The 26,481-nt window shown below is 36.2% G+C and overlaps 1 protein-coding gene across 5 annotated transcripts in view; it reads right to left on the reverse strand.

Moving 5' to 3' along the window:
* Positions 1-26,481, reverse strand: part of PLCL2 (phospholipase C like 2) — a 107,470-nt gene that overhangs the window by 12,433 nt on the left and 68,556 nt on the right. For 2 of the 5 annotated variants that reach the window (XM_052798687.1, XM_052798696.1), the window contains exon 5: positions 9,811-9,886. In XM_052798687.1, the coding sequence (XP_052654647.1) occupies positions 9,811-9,886 (76 nt within the window). The other 3 variants (XR_008236859.1, XR_008236861.1, XM_052798707.1) reach the window with 3 other exon arrangements.

Genomic DNA, 26,481 nt, shown 5'->3' on the forward strand with positions numbered 1-26,481 from the left:
TAGATTTCAATTTTATTTCTGTTTCTATTACTAGTTTGCCTGATAAATTGAAATGGATTATTTCACCTCTTGGTCTCAGTTTTTCCATCTGCTGAATGGAATATTCGCTACACAATATAGGGACAACTTAATTTCAGGGTATGAATGCAGCACAGCATTTAAACTGCTAACTACACCTCTCTTCGTATTCCCCTTCTATGTTCCTGCTTGGTTTTCCTGCATCTTGCCTTGGAACTATTTCATGCATTAATAGTGGCAAAATAACAACAAAAGTGTTAAATTACAAAATGAAACTGACTTCTTAGAAGATTAACACAAAAAGGAAAAAAGAGGAAATGGCTTTTCATTTACAGCTGCATTAATAAAATGAAAAATATGTCCATATAAACTCATGTAAAAGTTCCTTTAAGATATGCTCGCAAAGAAAACTGAATGCTAAATGTCTTTTTTTTATAAATACACAGAATTTTCTATCTCCTTGCAAGTAAAAATTCATATCTCTCTCTCCTTAAGATACAGTAAGCAAATAATTTTCATGAGGCTTAATTACTTCTAGTATTATTAGTCCATTAATAATTTTGAACTGCCTGAGAGCTCTTGGACGATAACAGACACAATACTAACCTGTATCACTCAATATATTTCTGCATATAGCACCTGCTTAATCCAAAAAGCACAAGTTACTCATGTTTTCCACTTATACTGGCAGATGTTAGAAAAGATATTATACATAAGTTTCTGAGTGATCACAAAGATTATATAGGATGTATGTTCTTCTTGTGTTCAGACAGAATTTCCTGGGTTTTAGTTTGTGCCCATTGCACAAAATGTTTTTATCTAAAATGAAATTATTATCGATTGTTGTCTTGAGCCAGAAAGCTCAGTTCTATAAACTTCTTTTGATTAGAGATGTCAACTTTACTAAAATCCTTATTTACACAGAATCATTGAGGTTGGAAGGCACCTCTGGAGATTGTCAAGTCCAACTGCCTTGCTCAAAGCAGGGTCAGGTAGAGCAGTCTGCCCAGGACTGTGTCCAGTTGGGTGTTGAATATCACCAAGGACGGAGACTCCACAACCTCTGCCAGTGTTTGACAACCCAAGATCCCCATGGTGCCTTCTCTGCTCCAGCTTTCTCAGTCTCTCCTCATATGAAAGATGAACTCCAGTCCATTCATGAATCACCTTTGTGGCCCTTGCTGGACCATCACCAATATGTCTGTCTCTCTCTTGTACTGGGGAGTCCAGACCAGTATGCAGCACTGCTGATGTGGCCTCACCAATGCTGAGTAGAGGGGAAGGATCACCTCCCTCAGTCTTCAGTATTGCCAAATAATTATTCTCCCCTACAGTGATGAATCACTTTCTGGTTCCCCAGTGAATGCTGATTAGTTTAGTTTGAATTTCATTATTGTCTCAGCTTTTGCCTCTCTCAGATCCTCCCCCCCAACCCTGCAATGCATTAGATGGCTTTAACACTTCTTCATCCCTCCTGGGAAAATCCTATCATTCAAGATGCTCTTCTGAAATTTTATGTACAATTCTTTTCTCCCATTTTCAATAACTTCAAACAGCATGAGGAAAACAGAAGTGCTATAAAGCTGATCAATGCAATAGGAACCCTGTATCATGTGAGGACACTTAATAAAAATTTGCTTGGTTAGTCTAGCAAAAAGAAAACCAAAAGAGGAGTAACTGCTCTGTAGATACACATCAGTCAGGTAAGACCGTGGACGTCAAAGAATCATTTCAGCTAAAGGACAATATTAGGATGAATGTGCAACAGTAAAATTGGAATTTATGTAAAATTTATTACCATTGTAGATGTGGTTCTGTAAGCAGACTTGAAAAGGAGAAAATTACTCAAATCAATACTTCATATTCATTTTAAAATAGAGCTTGACATGATCAATTTCCAAAAATTGTACCTGGGGTAGACTTCAGGACCTTCCAGTCCTGTGTTTCCTCAACTAGCTGCATGATGTATCCTCTAAATAATATTGCATGGCAGACCTCAAACCTGCATTAATTAATTAATATGCTCAGCATATTCTGATGGAATGTTTATGTCTATAAACTAAACAAGAACTGATATGATAGTATAGAAACTGGGGTATCTTATTGCTATGACATACTTCAGTAAAAAAATTTCTTTCCTAAATAAAACATACAAGGCAATACAAGTCTTGATGGGCTGATAAGAACTCTTGAGCCTTCACTTGTCAGAATAACTTCCAGATTCAAATCTGAGCTTTATTTTATAGTCCTGAATTTTTAATCAATATTTTTATTGTCACAAATATATTCAGAAGATCCAAAACTTTTCGTAACTTACAAGCATGTGAGCTTATAATATGCATGTTATTGTTTTGCTGATGCTTGAAATGCTGGAGGAAGGAAGAGCTATTTCTGTTGCTTCCCTGCATATTGGATATGTTGGTTTTGTAGTGCCAACACTGTATCTTCAGGAAAAAGTTTTATTTGGGGATACATATCAGAAACAACACTGTAGATACTATTAAAAGTTAATCATATCCAACTGTATTTAGCTTGGAAAAAACAGTTTCTTAATTTCTTCAAAATGAAATAACCTCATATGAAGCTCACTATCCTTAATTACTAACTAGAAATGACACCTGTTGGAATTCGGTTAGCAATTCCTCCCACTACTGGGCTTTCACTATAGTTCCAAGGTAGTATACTTAAGACATTGATTAAAATGTGACATATACATGATTCTGCTATTTTTTAACTAACTGAGGCATATATATTGCACATATTACACAAGTAGCCTTAAGTCACTGAGCTGCATGTGTTTGTATTTTTTCTTTTTTACTGTACAATACATATATCTTTATTGGAAAACTCTGATGTGAAAAGAGACTAAAACATGGAGAATTGGAGTGCATGTGTGTAAGGTGGGAGTTCAGACTGTTTGGAACTCTGCAATTTGTTTGCTTTTGTAAGAGTTACTATCACAAAGCCCTGGCATACAACCTCAGTTTATAGGAAAAAAAATTCACACCTTTTCTTTAACTGAGAGTTGAGATACTCATTTTTCAAGGAATCCTTAGCAAAACAGCGAGCCACCCCTGTAACCGCTCCCTCGCTACCAAAACCTTGCCACACAAACCCAATACATTCCAGCAAGCACAACACTTGCTAATCTGTACTTCTACAGCCAAAATTCTACTTGACATACTCGTTTGTTTTCTCTGATGAAAGCTTTCTTGCCAAGAGCACGATTTACAACCTAGCTAAGACATGACTACACAGCAGGTGGGCTCCTCCTGGTATAGGTTTTTTCTCTTAACAATGACCTTTATCAGTGAAATAGCACAATCGCACAACTTTGGCAATAAATGTATATACTGAGTAGGCCTAATATGGAACAGGTAACAAACAATATTTGTCTACACCTATATAAAATACACACTGATAATACTGCAGGTAAGCACTTAACTTCAGTCAAGCCAAATACATTTTATTTCATTCTTGGTAGAGCACTTTGATTTAAAAGCAAACAAAATACTTTTCAGAAGAGTAATAAGTAAGTAATAAAAATGAAATAAACGTTAAGTATTTTTAAAATGGAAGGGAAAAAACATACAGCTCTTGATCAGGTTACCACATATTGCAGCTCCATTACTACGTACACTCATCTCAAATGCTTACAAAGTTTCTGTGACTAATTTGCATACAGAGGTTTGTTCCTTACAAGAAAAAAAATCCAAGAAAGCACTTTATACATTAAAATATTTCTTCCTACACTGTGTCATTTAAATGGTAATAACAGAAAGGAAAGAATTCCAGGAAAGAATTTAAGCTGTAAGTACTCATTTCCACATATAAATATTTAATCTGCACATACAACTGCTACTCTTGGCCACATCTTTGAAAGCCAGGGCTTTAATTTTTACAGCATTAAATATGTTTCTCAATATTTTTATTTCATATTATATTCCTTAAACATTCAGGTATTTCAACCTCACAATTTCCTCTTAAAATGAAGTTTATCAGAAAAGTGATTGGGAAAGGAGTCTGGCTACCAGATCACATCAACAATAAATCAAATAAATCATGTTAGAGAAGCAACAGAAGTCACTATAATTGTAAATTCTCACATATTTTGCTTACAGAACACTTTTCACACAAAGATTTTAAAGTAACCTTAATAAATTAATACTTAAGACCATGTCTGTATTATCTAAGGATCACTGCTAGCTGCAAAAACTGAGTCTTAACAGGAACAGGGATTAAATCCTCCAGTACTTCCAAGCACGTACTTCCCACTGAAGTCACTCAAAACATTTCACTTCATAACTAGAGAATCAGAATTTCTTTGCAGATTGTGTGCTGTGCTTCAGCTTCAAGAAGCTCCAGGTCTGAATTACTTGCATTCAAAATATTTAGATTAATACTTGACGAAATAATACATTAACTAAATCACTTTTCAGTATTTTTTAATTAGTTCAACTTTGGCAATGTGCAGTATCTCCATAGTAAGTGGAAATGTTCCCCAAATGCAGACAGCCATGTACTGCCTCTACTTAGATGGTTAAAAATACATTTTGGTGCCTGCTGCCCTTTTACTCTTTGAAAGTAGCAAAAGTAGCAAAACAAATTCTATGCCTGAGATAACCTTCTTATCCCAACATCCCAAACGACAATGCCATCACAGCCTGCTGAAAGCCACCCTCTCTCCAAGGACTAAATTAATATTTAGTCTTCCAATCCAGACTCATCCAGTTCCATATGCAATCACAGTAATTCAGTTTTCAATATAAGACACTTTCTTCAATGCTGGGGAACCACTTAAGACATAAGATGGTCACCAACTTCTTTATGAACCACTGTCAGACAAGATTCAATGTAGTTGCAGCACCAAGCTTACACTGTTAGGAAGTTACAAAGAGGACATCTGTGACATCTGGCCTTGACTTAATTAAAAGTTGTTTACTTCCAGGAGTTGAGTAACCAGCTCCACATTCCTCAAACACTGTCAAGAACGCTCCTATGTAACATTAACCTTCTAGACACCAAAGTCGGCAAAATGTGTATCAAGCTACAAAACACATAGCTTTTGTGGCCCTTGCTGGACCATCACCAATATGTCTGTCTCTCTCTTGTACTGGGGAGTCCAGACCAGTACCCAGGCAATGAACACTGCAAATTCTTTCAAGTCAGGGATAACTACAAAAATGTTGGGAACAACTGATCTAGTCATTCCCCTTCACTGTTTAAATAAAAGCTCAATCTCATGCCTATATACCCAGCCAAAAGTGCTCCTCAACATTAATTTGTATCAATTTCTTTTCCTCTATTAATGGATTACCTAATCTGTACATAACATATAACATAGAATATTACTTTTTCTGCATGCTTTGTTTTGGTGGACCCTAAGTCAAAAGGCAATTTAGAATGCAAGTAAGAGGAACAAACAGCAAAAGAAACAGCTCAGTAAATGTGGTGTTTCGCTGAAAAGCTTAAGCGGTAACAATTGGGAACTGAGAGTTATTGCTAGTTGAACAAAATTGATTTTATTACTTTAATTTTCAACTACAAGAAGTATTTGCAGTGCTTGTATGGCCCTTATCCTAGTCTTTTTCTGCATGCAGCGCAGACATAACTTTTTCCCAATGGATATTGTGCACTGTGTTTATCTTTGACAGCAACCAGAATGGCTAGATATTCCCTTTCTTGAAACTGTATCCCGTTTCTGACACTGCTGAAGGACTGCTTTGGAGTACATGTTTAAAAATGTACTCATTTTATGTCTTTTACTACTTGCATTATTTAATAAACTAAGTCCCTTCCGTTTTAGTCACTGTACAGATGGAATAAATGAGACAGTCCCTGCTCCAAAAACTTAGAATCAAAGTATGAGGAAAGAAGAGAACAGATGGATAAAGAAAGAGTGGGGAGTACAAGGAAGCAATGAAAACTATTTTGGTTAAGGTGGTAGGAGGACATGTGTCAATCTAGCTATATTTGTAAGATAATTTTAAAACAACAATTCAAAGGAAGTAGCCTCGTGGATGTTTACAGCGAGCCTGTGGGACAACACAATAGAAAGCATGACAATGGCTGACAATCTATCAGGCAGTAGAAACTCTTGCTACCAAATAGGCAAACACAAGAAAAGTGAAAGCAGCTCCATACTCACGTAGAATGAGGAAAAAGTATAGAAATTAATATAGGGACAGACATCATCAAAACAACAGCCAGGAAAATAACGTACATAATGCAAAACTATAATGGTCAAACTCAGAGAAAACAATAGTGTAGCTGAGATCCCAGAAGACAAGAACATGAACAAGAGTTTTGGCTGCACAGATGACTAGGGAAGGTTACAACTCTAAAGCCACACAGAAAAAAAGCAATCTGAATTATCAGCAGACAGTGCTGGCATGCGTATTTATGCATGATATTAGCAGTAAATTGACACTGTTAGAACTGTATACAATCACTTCATTTCCTGAATTAAACCAGAAACCTTAAGAGACCATTTCTTGTAGGTATTGTTGAGACTACTGTTTCCCCTACACACATTAATTTACCCTTACTGATGTTGCATTTCACACATTGTTTTGTAATTCTCAGTGTCACAAGATCTTCCTGTACTGTTTCACAGTCATATCTACATGAGATTACATTCAATAATTCTTTGTCACCAGCAAACTGTGTTCACTCATTGTTTGCTCCCCATATCATTTAATGAATACTTGGAATATCGCATGTCCCTTTGAGCTCCCCGTGCTGAACACCAAAATGAATTCCTAAACTGTGGTTCTCTCTTTTAACCAGTGATGAGCTCAGGCAGTATTTAAATTATAAAGCAAAAGAATGCTATAGAAGATTCAAAAGAGAAGTACAAGAATGATGTGAGTTGGGTACAAAGGAGGTCTACGAATTGGGTAAGGTGACCTGGACATTCAAATTCTTTACTCTAGAGAAGATACGGGAGCATTTTAGGTCTTTAACAGATTAAGGGGATGGACTGGATTATCTTTAAATTCCCTTTAGCACCTACATTCTGTTTTCTTGCAGGATCTTTAGCTGGCTTAATAGCAAAATAAATGGCACTGCAATCATCTTGAAGTTATGCAGACTTTTTTCTTAATTCTGTTAAAGAATGAGAAGTACAGTGGTAACCAAAGCAATATTATGTTTCCTTACCTTTTCATTAGTTAATGTCTCTAAAATGCTTTCAATAACTATTTAATTAAGAACAGAATGTGTTGAGCTGCAATTAATATGCTGATATGAAGAAAACAAAGAAGTTTTTTAATATGGTTTAATTTTAAAGGACCAAAATAAGGAGAGAAGTTTCCAGTTATATGTTCTTAGAGAATATTAATAGCAAAGAACCTCAATTCTGAAAAGAGCCTTCTCAAGAATTGTGGTTTTGCTTATTCAATAGGCCATCAACCTAAGTAAGAAATAATGGTGTATTTATTTTAAAATTAGTAATTAATTTTAAAGGAGGCCAAAAGTCTTATTATTAAACTTAAGTTAGAAAATGGTTTAATAGAGGAAGTCCACTGTCTACTTAACAGAATGCTCTTATAAGCCTGTTCATGACAAGAAAAATTTACTGCTTGTTGGCAGCTTGCGTATTTCTTCTTATTTTAGCAGCTTTTTCACTATTTGAGCCACAGAACAAAAAAGCCCAGACAAGGGCATAATTTTGCTTTTTCCTTATCAAGAAACTACATAGGAAAACATACACTCTTTTACTTGGAATTAAATAAAGTAGCATCTACTGAGATCATGAGATCAATTAGTCATAAGAAAATCTTTGAAAACTGTTGATATTAAAAGGTAATTCAATTCAGCTGATTCATCTTAAAAAGTACTTTGACCCTGCAGGGCTAAAGCTGCCCTGAATAGCAGGATCTGTTACATAATCCATACTTAGGCTTATGTCACCATGCTGGAGGTTTCTCATTCAAATGAGATCAAAATCTCTGCTATTTAGCATGGGCTTTAAGTCTTTAGCATTCTTAAACAAAGGATTCTTGGACCCAGCTGCACTTCATGTAAAATAAGGTTGTAAGACTCAAGAAAATCAGACATATGGAAGTTTACTGGAATCTGTATCAGCTAGTAGAAAGCAATCTTTTCTGAAGGGCAACAATTCTAAAATTTGAGGTAAAATAGGCAATAAGCTTTTGCTTTACCTCTAACCAAGGATCTAAGCTGCTTGAGACAGTGACAAAGCTAAAAACATATGGCACACTATCACCACAAAAATGGGAGATGATTCAAGAAGTAAGTGTACAAGTCTACAAGACAATGTCTTTATTGCAGCATGATATATTTTAAGTTCCGTATTTTAGATAAATCTCTGCATCTACCAACAAGATATGTGAAATAATATTTTGTCACTCATGGTATTTATGATTATTTATGTTTGACAGCTTGAAGTAAATAGGACAAATTAAAATTCTCAAGTATTTTGACAGTTCTGTGGTTTGACTAAAGTTCACAGAGTCTGAGGAATATGAGCTGTGAATAAAGGGGAGATCTAGAAATTCAGAGTGGGTAAGCATTCCTGCCGCTGATCTGAGCTGGAAGACACTGCTAACAGAAAAGAGTTTGTAAAGGAAGGGTGAAGGTGGAAGAGCATTATTTTTTTCTTTTCAGTAAAAGAGAATGAAGAAAAGATACTGAAATTTATAGGAGAGCAGAGAAGCAGATCAAAGAATGGAAGAAAATCATGGAATATTATGGGAGCAGCAGGATGCTGAATATCTGACAGATAAAAATGTATTTGTATATAAAAAGTTTTTGTCCCAGCTGAGTCATGCAAGACATGGTTGCAGACACTTTGACTGACTCTCCGGCAGCCTTCCTGTTTCTAATGCAAAATGTGATGCCTCACTACTCTTGAGTAAATTTATAACATTGTTTAAAAAATATGTTAGAAAGACCAAAAGAAAACATGTATGATTAAACAGCAAGGTCAGAGACGTTCAAAATAAGAGGGAAACCTTCAAAACTCAAAGTTGTGTTCAAAGGAGAAAACCATTACAAAGTATCAGGTGAAAAAGAGGCAATTTGTGAAGGGATAAAGAACTAACTGCAATCTCTTTCAAGTATGTATCAGAAACAGGAAAAATTCCAGAGAATGGGGGACCAATAGGTCATAAGAAAGTTTTTAAAAAAAATCAGACTTTCTGCATCCATGTGGTTTAAAAAGTCTGCCACAGAAGATACATGTAATTGTCTACAATACCAGTTTTACTCTGAATAGATAAAATAGTAACAAATCAGCAGAACCAGTGGGTATCCACCCAATAGATCTAGAGAAACACAGGGATGAAATAACTGAACTACTGTCATGTAATTATCAGAAGGCAAAGTACTTCACCAAGGCTCTTGAAGACATTAAGCCTACCATGACGAAAGGGGAAAAGTTCTCATGTAGTAAAAGACAAGATCGGAGTAAATGGTTAAAAGATTTCATTGTGAAGAAAGATCATTCACTTTCTTTCCTCTAATCCTATGTCTGCATTTGTGGAAATGACTATATTGACAAGCTACTGTCCATATATAAAATGCTCATGATTTCCAAAGTCAAGCTGTAATTCTATGGATCTTTGCTTTCTATGATTTGAAATGTCCTTTTCACTGTTACTGTACGTGCCTTAATTACAATAAACTTTTTTGTTTGTTCTCCTGTTGTTGGGTTTTGGGGTATTTTTTTGCTACAGTTGAATAAATAAACTCAATTAAAAGTTTTGGGAAATAAAGAGAAATGCAGTAAGTTCTTTATAACATTTTTAAAAAACAGCTTGTACTTACCTGCTTTCTGACACTGTACTATCTTCTCATATAAGCTATCTGTATTTTCAACTAGAGTCCTGATGGTCTGAATCATCTGTAGAGAAAATAAATTAAAATATACAGAAATATCAGTAAAATTCAATTTTTACTGAAAATTTTTAATCTGTAAAATGTGCTTAAATTTGAACTCAAATCAATAATCTAATATTTGTTGTTAACATAATGAATACATTCATTTTCCTGGTTGTGACCAGGCAGAGAAGTGCTCTAAATGTGGCATAAAGACATAAAAAAATACGATGGTTTTGGGCTGGGATCTGTGAACACTGAAGTAAAATATCTACTCCATAATTCATTGCCTAGCAAAGCAAGTGAAAATTATACAACTATTTACCAGGTAATTCACTTTTGGTGGCTTGGGTGACATAACCTGGATGCAGGTTTCCTCTTCCTCACTCACTCCGACATTCAGGATGATGACCACTCACCACCCAGTGCTTTCTTTTTTCTAGGGATCATCCCACTGCTTTTCCAGATTTGTTCCTCTACATTTTGCCTTTCTGTGGCTTGACCTGTACATATGTATGAGACAACACTCTATGGAGGAAAACAAATCACTCGGGGCTGGTACTGGAGGATAAGGAAAACAGAATGATTCCTTTACCTGATCTTTCTAAACAAAAAGCCTTTCATGGAAGCTCAGCTGAAAGCACACCGATTAAGATGGAACCATGCAGATTTTTCAGCCTGGGGTATGTATTGAGAAGTAATGACTTTGCTTCACACCTTACCCACTGACATGTCTGGTATCCACTCAATCATTATGCTAACAACAAAGCACTTCTCATCACTAAAACAACGTCTAAAGTTTGACATGTTACTTATGTGGGTGTTTATGTAGAACTTTCTTTTTCTCTGGAGACCACAATTGCTGTTACGAGCAGGAATGTTCCATGTTACAGAAAAAAAACCCCAAACCGCTCTTAAGACTTTTCCTCAGAGAGGTAATAATACTTTAAGAGGCATGACTACAGTAGTCCTTCCTCACATGTATTAGAAGAAGCCTTCTCCAGCTAAGTGACATTAAGGCTGTTTTTCTGAACATTGCTCTGAGGCATAAACAAATTGGGAAAAGCAGGCAAGTAAGCCTCAGATTTTTCATGATGGCAAGTGTGCAAGCAAGTGAAGAGGAAGAACACCTGCACAGATGTAAACTGCTTTACAGACTTCTATTATTTCCAGCTACACAAAAATCTGGTTTATGTATATTACAAAGCATTTAAAAATAATGCTAGTTCTGTTTCTGTAATTACAATTTAAAATGATAGAATAAAGGAAATTATGCAAAACCCACAATTCCATGTTTATGCTACATACAAACCACATGAACAAGCAACTTCAGAGTGTGTGGAGATCATCGTACTGGATAATTTAATTTAATCTTCACATCTTGATTAACCTGTGTTTAATTTCAAAGTATCTATTTACCCTGATTTATATTAAGTCAGTTTAAAAAAAATGCAAATTATAATAAATAAGGAAAAAATAATAACTTGATCAGGTTGCTAAGCTGCAAGTAAAATACTTTAGCTTACCCATTTTAACTGGATTGTTCTTTGAATATAAATATCAATATTCATTCAAGCAAAAACTGCCTATAAATAGAATTATGCCAATTAATAATTAGGTGTGATAAATTGAAGACAACTATTTTAAAGAGAAGCATACTTAAATAAGAGAATACTGTATTTCACCCAGATAGGCTTTATAGGGAGCACTGCAAACTAACTTCCTGATGCATCAAGGAGAAAGCTGCATTTCACTGTTTCATTACTATTCGGTCTTTAAAACAGTATTCAGAAACTGAAATAAAGTCACTATAAACTTGCTTGAAAGGCAAGGAATTTACCTGTTTCAATATGTATGGCATGTAACACATTTGCTTCTGTAATGCACTTAAATGAAAAGAACCAAAACACAGTTGACTTCAATTGCAAATATACTTCCAACAACTGACGTTATTTTGCTAACTAGCTGAAACGATACTGTAAAGCATCCTTCACTGAGCTTTTGGTGCATTGAAAATCACCTTGAAAAATGAAATGCTGAGCATGTATGGCTCTTGTTTTGTCAGAATACTAATACACAACAATAAGGACTACAGAGGGATTCTCATGTTAGTAAGAATGCTTTCACCTGAGAACCCTTTTGACAGGAGCTCATAAAAGAGAGAGACCAGTTGTGTTGCCTATTCAAGGTATTTTTACTGGAAGAACTGTAAGAAATACTGCAACTGCCCTATGTTAGTCTATGCTGTGTTCCTGACCCCATGTGTATAATAATGTAATTTCTAAGTCATCTCAGTTAGGTCCTATTCCAAACACAGAGCATCTCTATCTGCTCTGTTTCCTTCACACAATACATTCTACATGCAAACCAGGTAATTTAAAAATAGTGGAGATCAAGTCTCGGCAGATTAGAAAACTTACTCTGATATACTCCACTGATTTGCAGAAATAAGAGAATTCAAAGACACATAAAAATGCTTACATCACTGCTTCTTTGTTTACTTTCTGTATTGAGAAGGCAAGAAAGTCGTACTAGTTCTGCAGATGAAAGGAAATGAAACTAATCACTGTATTAGTCCTCTCTCATCACAGCAAGGCTAACATTGAAGAAGAATTTATAATAATGTGCAGATCTAATACTTCACAGTTTTGCTATGGAAAGCTGCTTTACCTAAATACTCTCAGATCAAAAGCAACGCCCTCTTTGCAACTTTTGAAGAAAAATGTCAATGCATTTCACGTGACAGAAATTATTCTAATACCAATTTTTATATTACCAAGGTCAGTAACAGTTACTTTATCTTTGGTCTCTAAAATACATACAAAGCTGTATTTAAGATGAACAGCACCACTAAGCAAAAGTGGCTGAGCTAGCAATAATTCCGGGGTTGACTGCCACTACCATTCAATCAATATTATGCTACACCCCAATTCTGTTGATGTACTTCACTAAGGAAATAACAGAGCAGTATGCTGTGTGCATGAGTAGGTGTCACCTTTCAGTCATGTTTGATTAATAAAGTAATAATATTAGTTCATTATAATTTTATTCTTACATTGCTCTTCACCATGCAGTCACCTTTTCGTACATATTCAGCTATTCGTTAAATGACTTTTATGGAAGGTTTGAACATATAAATTCTTTCTGGTGTTCAAGCCAAAATTATAACATCATGAAAAAATTCATGTAGATATTAACAGAGACTGAAAGACTTTGGTACACACAGCATATGGAACAACTGAGTATAAATGGTTATATCTAAACAGAAAATTAGCCTGATCCAAATGATACTTGTATGTATGTGTGTGCTTGGTATAAAAGCAAAGTAGAAAATGATGAGTAAGCAGGAGCTTCAGTGTGAAAAACAGTATGTCTGCAGCAGAAAGAGAAATGAAATTCTCAAGGCAAATTAGTTGTGGAAATCAAGGAGAAAGACCAAGTAGAGTCAAGTATATATTAGACTAGTCTACACTGAACAAGCCAATCAATAAGCAGGTATTTGCTAACCACAGCCAACTATGAGAATATTATCAGTGATAAAACTGGAAAGAGAAATGCAAACAAACCTAATAGGGAACAACCAGTTACCAGCTGATCATTAAAAATGCACTGCAAATTACCCATACCTATTCTAAGAAAAGAACAGGTATTATATGAAGTTTAGTAGCTATACTTTCTAGCAAGTCTTGTACAATATTAATTCCCATCTCTAACCTACATTGTTTTTTCCTGGAAGTAAGGATTCAAAATATGCAACAAATATTTTAAATACAGAATGTATAACACTTGCCGGCATTGCTTCACTCTACCTTCAATTCTTGCCACCCCACCACAATCTTAGTATGACCAGAGAACTGCTCTGGTACTCACTACATACTGGGCTGTCTTCCTTTCTTTTTTGGGTCAATGGAAAATGGGAAATGCAGAATAGTATGCTCTATGACTCTTGAAGTCATCACATTTTTGCAGAGGCCAGGCTGACAGTTTGATCAAACTCGGTCAGTAATTCTAACAAAAGGACAAAAGTCAAGAAAGATGTAAAAAAACATTTAAATTATTCTTAAGGGGGTTTAGAAATAAACACTAAATGATTAGTCCAGGGTTCTCAGTGAGGATTAGAGATCTGTATTATTACATATTGTCCCTGCCTTAAAAAGCATGATGACAATGGTTAGAAATCAAACCAATTCTTGCTTCAAACTGATGGAACTGTGTTGCTAACAGTACCATTCACCACTTATGTGACTGTGTCTTCACAAACCAAATGAAAAAGTCATATACTTAAAAAATATATCTATCCTTTCTCAACAAAATAGAACTCTCACATTAAGAAAGACAGTTACAGAAAATTTAAAAAAAGAATATACATGGCTAGACTACCCTTTAAGCTTATTTTTATGTTGCAAAGCTTTAAGTCTGTTTTGTTGTTTTATGAAAGAGGTAAGTGCTATGAACTAATACTGAGTATATCTATGCACGCATACAAGTGCTCACATGTATGTACACATGCATGTATTTGAGACCATTCATTCAATTTCAGCTTAATTTGAAAAAGTAAAGATCTATTTCTACCAGGCTCATGAAGACAGGTCTTCTGGTAGAAGACAGAATATCCTGTTTATGCACCCAACTTAGGGAAAAGATGTAGATTGAACTCAACCCTAAATATTTTAAACATCACATTTAACAAAGAATACAGACCTCAAGAAAGGCATCTTTAAAAAAACCTAAGATTTATTAATTCCTCTGCATGTGGAACTGGTTGGTAGCACACCAAGAGAGACATCAGAAGCATTTTAAAATGGAAAAACCAGCCAATGATAAACTGGGTCTGGCTGATGAAACTCAGTGAGAGAAAACACCTTCACTGACAGAGTTGCAACACCAAGGATGAGCTTTATTTTTAGCAAGTAAAGCACACTACACATTTACATTTCGAAATCTGTGAATATGTGTTGCCAATACTGTTAGACCTACATTCCAGCAGTAAAATTGAAACCATACTTACAGTAGGTATAAACCAAATCTTTATTAAAAGGGCTCTCTCCACAAAATGCTGCTCACATTCTCCTTTCGCCTCAAATCTCAGTATATTAGATATACTTCTGAAACCACAAACTACACCATTTCTGAAAACAGTTTAGTATTCAGTGGCCAAACCGGTGCTCTTAACAGTAGTAATAAAAATGCAATTTGCATTTTCCAGACATTTTATTAAGCCCAGAATAGCACAAATAGCACCAATAGCAAATAGCACTTCATAAAAAAGGAAACCAAACACAGGGCATCACCAACTACAACACATAAACTGCTAATAGTAACTGCACCGTTTCAAAAGATGTGTGTGACCCAGAGAGGGTCAGAAGTTGCTACCATTGCCCCAAGCAATAACAGCAAGTAAAGCAACTCTGGTAGGGACAGCATATAAACACTTCTATTCTGAAGAACCGTTATATGTACCAGGAACTCAAACAAAATATGTTCAGTTCTAATTAAATATATGTATAAACTATATCCAAGCAGTCCACTACTCAATGTCAATGCACCAGAAGGCATTTTTGTTGTGGCACTGAAACAAGCAGAAGAATTGTTCTTAGTCCTTTCAGTGACAGCTGCCATAGTCAGTTTGCTCTGAAGTTGCATAAAGAGTTGAACTTTATATACTGCCTTTGATTTTCCACTGGAAAAGAATGGTGTTATAGCAATAAGGAAGGAAATGACTGGAAGATCAGATTGTAAACTCGTATTAAACCTCAGAACTCAAATGAATTGTTCTAATGGCGTAGACACCACACTGAAAGCATTCCATAATGTCCAACTTCTAACCAGCACCACCATAAACAACAGAAGTGGACTTCTAATAAGCAGGTGACTCATGTTCACGTTACTGAGCTCAGTTCAAAACGCAATAAGCTGTGACAAAAACCTTATACCTACCACCCTTGAGACTGCTAGCACCACTAGATCAGTGCCACTCAGTTTCCAAGAGTAAAGGGTCCTCCAGTTCAAACAAGAGCGATACACAACAAAGAAATATGTTGAAGTGATTGCGAAATAGCATCTAAACAGAAGGGACAATATACTTTTCTCTGTCCTGAGTTCAATTTACAGTCTTCCAGGAGACCTCTTAGCAGAGCTTTAAAATATCTGAAGAATACCTTGCTAGGCTGCATGGAAAAGATAACTGAAAAAAGATAGCTGAACAGTTTTCAGACACTACAACTTTCTGACAACTACTACTGACAAGTGATGAGACAGGAAACAACCTGCAAAGGTCCCAGCAGAACAGATTTTTATTATTATTTTATTATTTTTCTTTTAAAGTTTTTCTTCAAATCCCAGTGAAATTTTAGAAATTAACACAGCAAGACCACAGCCAGTCCATGAGTTGGGTAATTCATGTTATGTAAAGCAGGTATTGATTGGTAATAGACACACTGAACCTTGTTTAACGACAATTTCATCAAAACGCAGAGACATATATGTGGGATGTACCCATGAGTTCCGAGGGGGCAGACTGAAGTCATTGCAAGGCAACTCTCGATTATCTTTGAAAGGTCACGGCAATCACAGGACATTCCTGAGCACTGGAAGAAAGCAAATTTCACTCCTATCTACAAGAAGAGTAAGAAGGAGGACCAAGGAACTACAGGCCAGTCAGCCTCACTTCAGTGCCTGGGAAGGTGGTGTAGTAAATCCTCTTGGAAACCCTCTTCCACACACATGAAGGACAAGATGACTGGAAAAAGACAGCATGGATTTACAAAGGGGAAATCAGGCTTAACCAGCCTGACAGCCTTCTACAATGAGGTGACTGCCTTGACAGAGGAGGGGAAAGCAGTGGATGTTTTTTATTGACTTTACTGAGGCTTTCAACACTGTCTCTTGTAACATCCTCATAGACAAACTAAGTCAGTCAAATATAGGTCAGGTAAGTGGGCAGTGAGGGGGACTGAAAACTAGCTGACCAGCCAGGCTCAAAGCATTGTGCTCCGCAGCATCAAGTCCATCTGAAGGACACTCACTAGTGGTATGCCCCAGGGGTTGATACTGGAGCTACTACTGTTTAAATATCTTCATTTATCACCCGGATGATGGGGAAAAGTGCATCCTCAGCAAGCTGACAGAAAACACAAAACTTGGAGGAGGCTGGATACAGCAGATAGTTGTGCTGCTACTCAGAGGGACTTTGACAAGCTGGAGAAGTGGCCTGACAGGAACCCCATGAAAAGGGTTCAGCAAAGGGAGATGCCGAGTCCTGCACCTGGTGAGGAATGACTCCAGGCATATACCCGTTCAGGCTGGAAGCTGACTGGCTGGAAAACAGCTTCAGGGAAAAGGACCCGAGTGTCCTGGTGGACAAGAAGTTGAACACAGCTAAGGAAGTGCATCGCCAAAAGACTGAGGGAGGTGATCCTTCCCCTCTACTCAGCATTGGTCAGGCCACATCTGGAGTGTTCAGTCCAGTTTTGGGCTTTCCAGTACAAGAAAGATATGGACTTACTGTCCAGCGCAGGCCCACAAAAAGAGTTAAGGGATTGCAGTGTCTTTTATATGAGGAAAGGCTGAGAGAGCTGGGACTGTTCAGCCTGGAGCAGAGAAGGCTCAGTGGGGATTCTGGGTGGTCAAACACAGGAAGACGTTGCCCAGAGAGGTTGTGGAGTCTCCATCCTTGGTGATATTCAACACCCAACTGGACACAGTCCTGGGCAGCCTGCTCTATCTGACCCTGCTTTGAGCAAGGCAGTTGGACTTGACAATCTCCAGAGGTGCCTTCCAACCTCAATGATTCTGTGTAAATAAGGATTTTAGTAAAGTTGACATCTCTAATCAAAAGAAGTTTATAGAACTGAGCTTTCTGGCTCAAGGCAATAATCAATAATAACTTCAGTATAGATAAAAATCAGCTGTGGTTTTGCCCAGACAGTTCAAAGCTGCTCTATAATGAAGAACAACTGATCTTCCTACTACCCAAGTATAGTCCAAAGCACCAAGGTAAGAAAACAAAGCTTCTAACTGCTACTTCTGTACATGCAGAGGACTCCTCACTTCAAACTAAATTCACTTCAAAGCAGTAAGTTTTTAGCAAACTTGTTGTCTAAATTAGAAATTACTTCTCCAACTATGCAAGAAAATAAATTTAGCACACAAACACATGAGTCATTGAGGTTGCAAGGGACCTCGGAAGGTCATCTGGTCCAACTCCCCCTGCTCAAGCAGGGCCACCTAGAGCAGGCTGCCCAGGACCACGTCCAGATGGCTATTGAGCATTTCCAAGGGTGGAGACTCCACCACCTCTCTGGGCAACCTGTTCCCATGCTTACCCACCCTCACAGTCAAAAAGTGTTTCCTGATGCTCAGACAAAGCACCACTGGGAAGAGCCTGGCTCTGTCCTCTTTGCACCCTCCCTTCAGGCATTTATACACATTGATGACATCCCTCTACAAAGCTTCTCTTTTTCAGGCTGAACAGTCATCATAGGAGAGATGCTCCAGTCCCTTCATCATCCTAGTGGTTCTTTGTAGGACTCTCTCCAGCATGTCCATGTCTCTCTTGTACTGGGGAGCCCAGAACTGGACACAGTACTCAAGTATGGCCTCACCAGTGCTGAATAGAGGCGAAGGATCACCTCCCTCAACCATAACATATATATTATGCTATCATTATGCTTCCCTTTAGACTTTAAAACACTGTCCTCTTCCCAGACAAATGCAGAGGAAATTTTCATTATGCTTCCTGAACTCATTGGCATTTTATGATATAAACGTAATGCTGTACCTCAGTGACAGTGGCAGTATATTCCCCCTAAGTGGGAAAAACATAGAAATAGACTCATCATTTCACTTTTTCAGCCTTCCTTTCCTCTCTCACCTCTTTTTGAGATGTTTTATATTCTAGGGAACACATACATGGAACAGGTTTTTTGTCTTCAGAAAGAAGGAAGCTGAGATTATGCCATAATGCAGTGCAGGAGCATAAGGGATGAAATCCACTTACCAAAACTAACTCTTGCAGGCCCGAGAAAAAATAGGACATCATCTGTTCTTAATTCTGCAGTATGCCAAAATGAATTAGATTTCCCACAGTTCAAGAAAATTTACCAAAGGAACAAACAGTCCACAAGTTCTCCATTAAAAAGTCTTATGTTCTTAATTCCTCATGAGTAAAGTATTTGAGAAAGATTAGGCTGAAGACAGAGTAAATAAAATAATCAGCATCTCTCTTCTGAACTGTGCACACAATGACATTAAACTCTTTTAAATCCAACAGTCATTTCTCCTTGCTTTCCTGACACTCTGGCTGTTCCACAGAAAAATGATTTTCATAATTTTTAAACTAAAGCTGATAGAATGAAAACACAATGTAAAAAGTGGACAATAAGGAAGTACATATATATGAAAGGAAAATAGCCTGTATCTGTAAAGAGAAGCAGAAATTTATCATCCTTGCAAAAAAAAATAATAGGTAGTGTAAAACCATCGGTAGCAGTTCCAATAACCACAATTTCTTCACACAGGAGTCAAAAATTCAAACAGAAGATTAAGAATTTATTGAGAAAGAAAAAGAGAACTACTATTAGAAATACGGAGTACGTATAAGAGAAGTTGCTATGCATGTGACCTATTTTTATGCTCTTCCATAAACATTCCATTGGACCACATTAGAAACAGAACAGTAAGCTAGATGAACTCCTCTTCCTAAGTAGTCATATTATTTTATGCTCTTATGAATACTGTGAGTCAGCCATTAGCCATAATGGGATTACTGAGAGGACACAAAAAGCTCCACCGTTCATGCTCTTAATAAAAACTGAAGAAATCTTGACTTCCCAGAAGCATCAAGCTGTCATTATCAGAGCTTTTCAATCAATGTAAAACAGCTCATACTTTACAGCACTTGGCACTGGAGTCTGAATGTCCATAATTAGACGTTTGTTTCTGCCCTTGTGGACTGAAAAGCCCAACATAAGCTGAGGTTATCATCTGCAGCTCTGTTTTTGGAAGCATAATTGCAACCTTCAGTTTAGAATGACTGTCCTGTTATAAAACAGGAAAATAAAAACTGATAATAAGCAACATAACTCTTTGAAGAAATTGCCCAAGCTATTCACTATATTTTCAATCAATACTTTGTTTTCCATCAGTTTTTGTGACAGACTAACAACTACACTATCAGTAACTATTTAAATTCACCTCAAAAACCAGGATCTACAATTATCACCATTTATTAAACATGGCAAAACCCATTACTTGGGCTATTTGCAATATTAAATTGCAATGAATGATGTTTTCCCTTAGATCTCTTCACCACTGAACTGCATCCATTTATTACCTAAATAAAGACAGTTCTAACTCTGCAGAGACTTAATAATGAAAGTAAACATACTGTACAAAGCCAGAGGCAATAATGGAAATAGTGAGAAAGTGTGTATTATCAGTATTTCGATATTGCATTTATATTGCCAACTCTGAAACTTACTTTTTTAACGCACATTATAACAATTCACCACTCAGACTGAGAAAATTGTTTAAAATTTAAGCACTGACATACCTCACACTTTGAGGATCTTTGCAAATCTGAGGGCATCATTAAGTCATACATTTTCAAGAGTACTTAGCTATTTTAGCTAGATCAAAGTTGTTGGAGCTATACCTACTATCTCTAATCCACTTAACGGAAAAACAGCCTAATGCAAAAATCAACACAAGCAACTGTCTTCAACAGTTCTTTTCCTGTTGGAACATCAGGTTAAGTTCAACATTTACTCCACCTATCAGAGAAGAGCTAAGAATTTTAAAAGGCTAAAAATTTAATAGTAACTTCATTTCAATATAATAAGCATTTGAAAAGAGACTTTGTCAAATGCTTTTCGAAAATCCAACCAGACTAATCTTCTGTGTTTACATGCTTCTTGACTTCAAAGAACTCCAAGAGATTAATGAGCCCTTCACTTTATAAAAGCTGTATTGACTCTTCCCCAACACGACATGTTTCTCCATGTTTCCTCTAATTTTCTTCTTCAAAACAGTTCCTACCCATTTCCACAGTACAGATGTCATCTTGTCTGATCTGTAGTTTCATGATCTTTCCTGGAAACCTCTTAAAACACTGGCACCAACTAACAACTTTGATAATCAGTTTTAAGTGAGAGGATACATACAACAATTAGCAGTTTGGATATATCAACTCTTGAGATCTTTCAGAACCATTGAATGAATATCACCTCTTTCTGGTAATTTTTTTCTCAGTCATTTCACCCTTCCTGTGTAATATCTTTTATCAGCATTTCAGTTAGAGATGAATTCTTGAATGAGTCCTTCATAAAGAGGCGTTTCATGTGAAACCTTAATCTCCACAGGTAAATGGATGCAAAAACTAATTTAGTGTTGTGGCTTTATTTCTTTTCCTGGGGCTTTCTTTTATACTTTGATCAACTAGTGGTCATACACACTCTTTGACAGGTTTCCTGTTTCTGGTATTTTCAGAAAAGAGGTTACTGTTATTTTTAAGTCTGTGCAGGTTGTTCCTGAAATTCTTCACTGTCAGCTTTCTTATGTTTTTTATTTAACAATGGCCAGGTTAAATATCTATCCTGTCTTCTTCATTTGCATATGACTTCAGCTTTTTGAAAGATGCTGCCTTCTTTTGAACAGCACCTCCTCCTTTTTGTCCTCAAGTGTTTTTTGATAAGTGGTAGATATTTACTTCAAGCCCCCTGTGCGGTATCTTTAGAGTGTCCAAGATGTCTGTTCTTTTTACTACTTCTCTTACCTTTCCATTTTAACAAGGTTGCTTATTTTTATGTAGTTATGGTCTTAAGTATAAAAGCAAGGAATAATAGCTTTTCAGTCTTCTGTGTAAAGCCTAAGTTCTTTAATTTATAAGCCAGATAATTCTAAGAGTTAAATTATAACATGGAACACCCATGGAGGTGGACTCCAGAAGACATTCTGAACCAACCAGGCAACAGAAGAGTGTTATCACAGTCTATGCCAGTCACATATTCCTCAGAAAAGGTACCAGATGGAAAAATCTGGATTTTGTTCACGTGCACAAAGCAGATAGCGGTAAGATGCTATCATGTGATTTAAAAACACGAGATCCAAAGATTGAGTTCAATCACAGGAGATTGGTGACCATCTTGAACTCACCCTTCTCTGCCATGATCAGAAATTGAGTATTTAGATCAAAAGAAAGTTACGCAGAACTTAAAGTAACCTATTTGCTCACTCCATTTTAGGAGATAACCTGGTAATTACCAGCACTGGATCTAGTATTTTTTGGTTACCCCAGAAGTTTGCAACCTTAAATGGTAATTTGTGGAACAAAGGCTACTCAGCTGAGTAACTCTGGCACATTGGTAAGCTGAGATCAATAGAAAAAAGTCTTCATCTACTTGTTCTCTCAAGATACAATTCTATAACCACAGCAGAATGACTGAAATCCCTCTTACTTCTTACTGTATTTGCAAAGTAACAATAACCAAGGACCTACATCAACAACAAGGTAACTGACACAGATTTTATGAGCTAAGCGTAACTCAAACCAGATCTGTTAATCATTCTTTTTTAGGCCCTGTGAAACAGGCAATAGATACATTCTTTGCTTCCTTCAGAATTGTGAGTTTCAATCCAATATGCCTGATACAGAAGTGTCCCACCCAATTCATCTATCTTGATATCAAGATGAGTTTTAAAGGTGAAGAATATTTAGGGTTTTGAGCAGTAGCTGAAGTATGAGAGGACTATTAACATTTTACCAAAACCTTGACAATCAGTACTTTTTAGATAGTCTTTTAATAAGCTCTACTAGTACCAGTCCAGTCTATAACTCTTCAAGGCATAGTGTCAAACTATCTACTTCACAACGGGATGGACATGTTCAAGTTCAAAAGATAGGCTATCATATTTAGTTCATGTCATCGGCCAAATTTGCAACTCCGTGACACGAAGTTAACTTCCACGTCATTGCATATATGCAATCTGCTGTATCGAGTCAGTAGTTGAAATGAGCCAATAAGAAGGTAACTAGATTTAAGCTTACTATACAGCTACTAATCACGAGTCAGATGGTGTTTTTGAGTTTAGCAGCTTTTTTTTTTTGCTTTAATACCTCTCATTTTCATCATCTCACAACCCCACCACTAATAAACATAGCCCTGATCTTGAGCCTATCCCTAGGGCGTGTATACAAAATCTATTAATCTTATTTGATTTCATTTGAATCAAATACAGACCTCCTATACTGTAGTCTGCAGATATTTTGAATTACAACATAACCTCAACATTAAAAAACCCCCTACCACCAGAAACTGAAAAAATGGATCTAGCAGCATTTTCTAATTAAGATTTAATAACATTTAATCCTAATTATTGTAGCAGCATTACTTTATCTTCTTTCACACAGGTAGAGTTCTCTCCCTTTTATGTGTTACCTTTCCTCTTAGAAGTAAATGCCTGCTTGCAAAGTTCAGAAAACCTTATCTTCATCAGATGGGACACTTCATCCTCCAACAAGGGCAGACAGAGACAGTCAAGTTCTCAACAATATCTGGCTTCATTTGTATGATCCTCTAGCATATCTTTGCAGTGCTATTATACTCATCACTGAATAATGCTGCAGACTTAGGACAAGATATTTTTTTTTTCTCTTGCCATAGCATAAATTTTTAAGGTTTACTTACTGTTTATCTTAAAGGTTATAAGACATCTAAAAAAAAAAAAAAAACATGCAATGGTGTGGAAGAGGCACTTGCCTTAACTCCAAGCTTCAGTCTGCAGCACTGATCAGTGATGGGTGTGATGACACCAACAGAGTGCATGCTGAAGTATCACATAAAGGAAGCTGAAGTTCATGAACGAGAGGGAAAAATAAAACATTGTTAAACAGTGAAAAGATGTTAGGGTGAAAAATACTCAGGAGCATGGAGAAGCTAGAGAAAAATACACAACTTAAACTTCTGTCTTAAAAGTTCTAGTTATATTTGTTTTTCATTATTCTGAAAAGAGACCCCAGCTCCTATAACATGGATAAAAGCAAAAGATCCTTTTATTTTCTGGGTAAACTGGTTCCAGTAATGTTGGTGACAAATTACTCATTAAATTCAAAAATACATTATTTTAACCCGTGAATAATACTAGCCTTTATCACTTATAGCTCCTCCATTAATGTAGTAGTGAATGCTAACAATTTAAGAAAGCATGTGCTATTTGTTTACATGTAAAAAACCCAAGTATCTAGTGATATGCTAATTAACTTCTTATCATTTGCCTCATTTTTTCTTTAAAAAATATATGTACCTGTGCTACACTGAAGATATTCTCACCTTTCCATGTGCGCCTGCATTACTGCACTCTTTTGTAATTATTTCAACATGGACTGACTGTCTCACTGTAAAGGTCTTACATGCTTTCTCACTTTACAGAGCAACGATGAGTCCTTTAACCACTCCCCGTAGAAACAAATTCTGAATAATTAAAAATCTTGGCTGAATATTGCTTTCTGCATTTATTATCATTTTATAAAAAGGAGAGTATTTTTGACAAATAAGAATCCCTTCATTAGCCAAAAATACCGTGAACCTGAAACAGCAGTACTTTGAGAATATCATTACATATGCCACACTGAGAATGCACACAAGGTAATGACAGCCTATGCATTTACGGTACTAACTAAGGTTTATTTAATAAACATTTAACACAATTTCTGTTATCAACACGATTTCATACTTACAGTACTTCACACAGTGGAAGAACATAGTCATATAACTTTGACCTATATTGAGGCCTAAGCCAGCAGAAAATAAGAAAAGTAGGTAATCATTACTTTGACAGTACATCTACCCTTTCTTAATTCTGGATAAGACTTCTCATTATTAAGCTGAATTTTACCCCCACTTGTTAATTAATCACGTCAAAAAAATTCTCAAGCCAAACACAACCATTGAGATAAAATGTGTCATTTTGAGGGCTCACTATATTAATTTACACCAAAAACCCACAAAAAGAACACTATTTACGATAGTATCAGACTCTAAACACCTGCCACTGTAGCAAATATCAATATATGAGCTAAATAGCTTCCCATCTCTTCTCCTCCCCTTGAGGAAAGGATGATAAGGATGTCTCCCACTGTTTCACAATGTGCTTTCAGAAACAAGTGCTATCAGTATGGCTCCCATGGCTGACTTCATTTTCCATTATGCCCTACAGATTTTAATTGCTTAAAACCTTTTGTCAAACTGGTCAGAGTATTGGCAAGACCAAAGTTTCACAAATTGAAATGTATCTCATTATTTTAATTTATAAGTTTTATTTGACGAGAATAATCTTAATTTTTACTTATCTTCAATATAATTTAGAGCTAGAAGCACTACCATACTCTTTCTCTTTGTCTGAAATTGAGTCTTGATCCTTTAGGGAAGAGGAGATGGAAAAATGCTTTGAACATGCCATTAAATAAATATTCTATAATTCTTATTTATGAAAATAAAGTATACATTTCTAAAGTACACGGATATTCAAATCATGTGTAGACTACAGGATGTGGGGGAAAAAAACGTATGTGAGAGACAAAGAACAAACCAAACTTGGACTGCAAAGATTTCTGGAGTCATGAGCCAGCCCTATCTTAGTGACATTCAAACAAAAAATTTAATCCAGACTTACAAAAAGTTTTTAAGTATCTGGAATAGCTTAGTAACTAACAAGTGGCATCACCACATTAGAACAAACTGCAGGTAGAGACATCTCCATCAACAAGACAGAACGTCATTACATACGCAGTACAGGTGTAATCCCAACAATCAAGCTTGTTTGCATCCCAATTATAGTGATACCCTATAAGCTATCACTAAGAGGATATACCACTATCTTCTTGTAACTGTGCTACCATTCCAATCAAATTCTGTTGTATTTACATCATCACCGAACTAAATAAACTCCACCTAATTACCAATGACTGCTTTTCAGACTTTGGTATACCATTATTCTAAAGCTACTTTTTCTTTAGAAAGCAGTTTAAAATATATACATGAAACTGGGCTACTGGTTTCTTTTCCTTCATTTTCTTTCTTTAAATAGCAAGGACTGTTTTTAAAACAGTGACTTGATCCTGCCAGGTGAGGTTTCTCATTTTAGCATACAAAATTAATGCAAAATTATCCTAGAAATGTTTACTTATTGTCAGATGATGTATCAAATTAAAGAAATCATTAAATAAATAAATAAAGGCTCAGTTACTCTGTGCCAGATTACTTCAGTGGAAGTAAGGAGGACAATTCAAGTCACACTTGTCTGGAACTTTTTTCCATACTTTAAATTAATGCAAGGCAGATGTAAATCAGTATTTCTCAGTGTATTAGTTCTTCCTTCCTTCTTGCAAAATGTTTAATTTCCAGTCTCTAAAGACACAATTTATATATTTACTGAAGTATAAGGGCTGAAGTTAACATTACAGCTGCTTACAGATGTAAAAATGCCTAATCAAATCAGATCTGTAAGAAAGGTACAGCAAAGGAAAATAAAAAAGCATGTGTAGAATTAACACTTGAAGGTGCTTACAAAACTACAATTCCTAAAAGCAGTTCCTGACATTTTTCTATTCTATGTTGAGTCAAA

This window comes from Harpia harpyja, chromosome 1 (assembly GCF_026419915.1).
Source record: "Harpia harpyja isolate bHarHar1 chromosome 1, bHarHar1 primary haplotype, whole genome shotgun sequence".
NCBI classification, from domain to species: Eukaryota; Metazoa; Chordata; class Aves; order Accipitriformes; family Accipitridae; genus Harpia; species Harpia harpyja.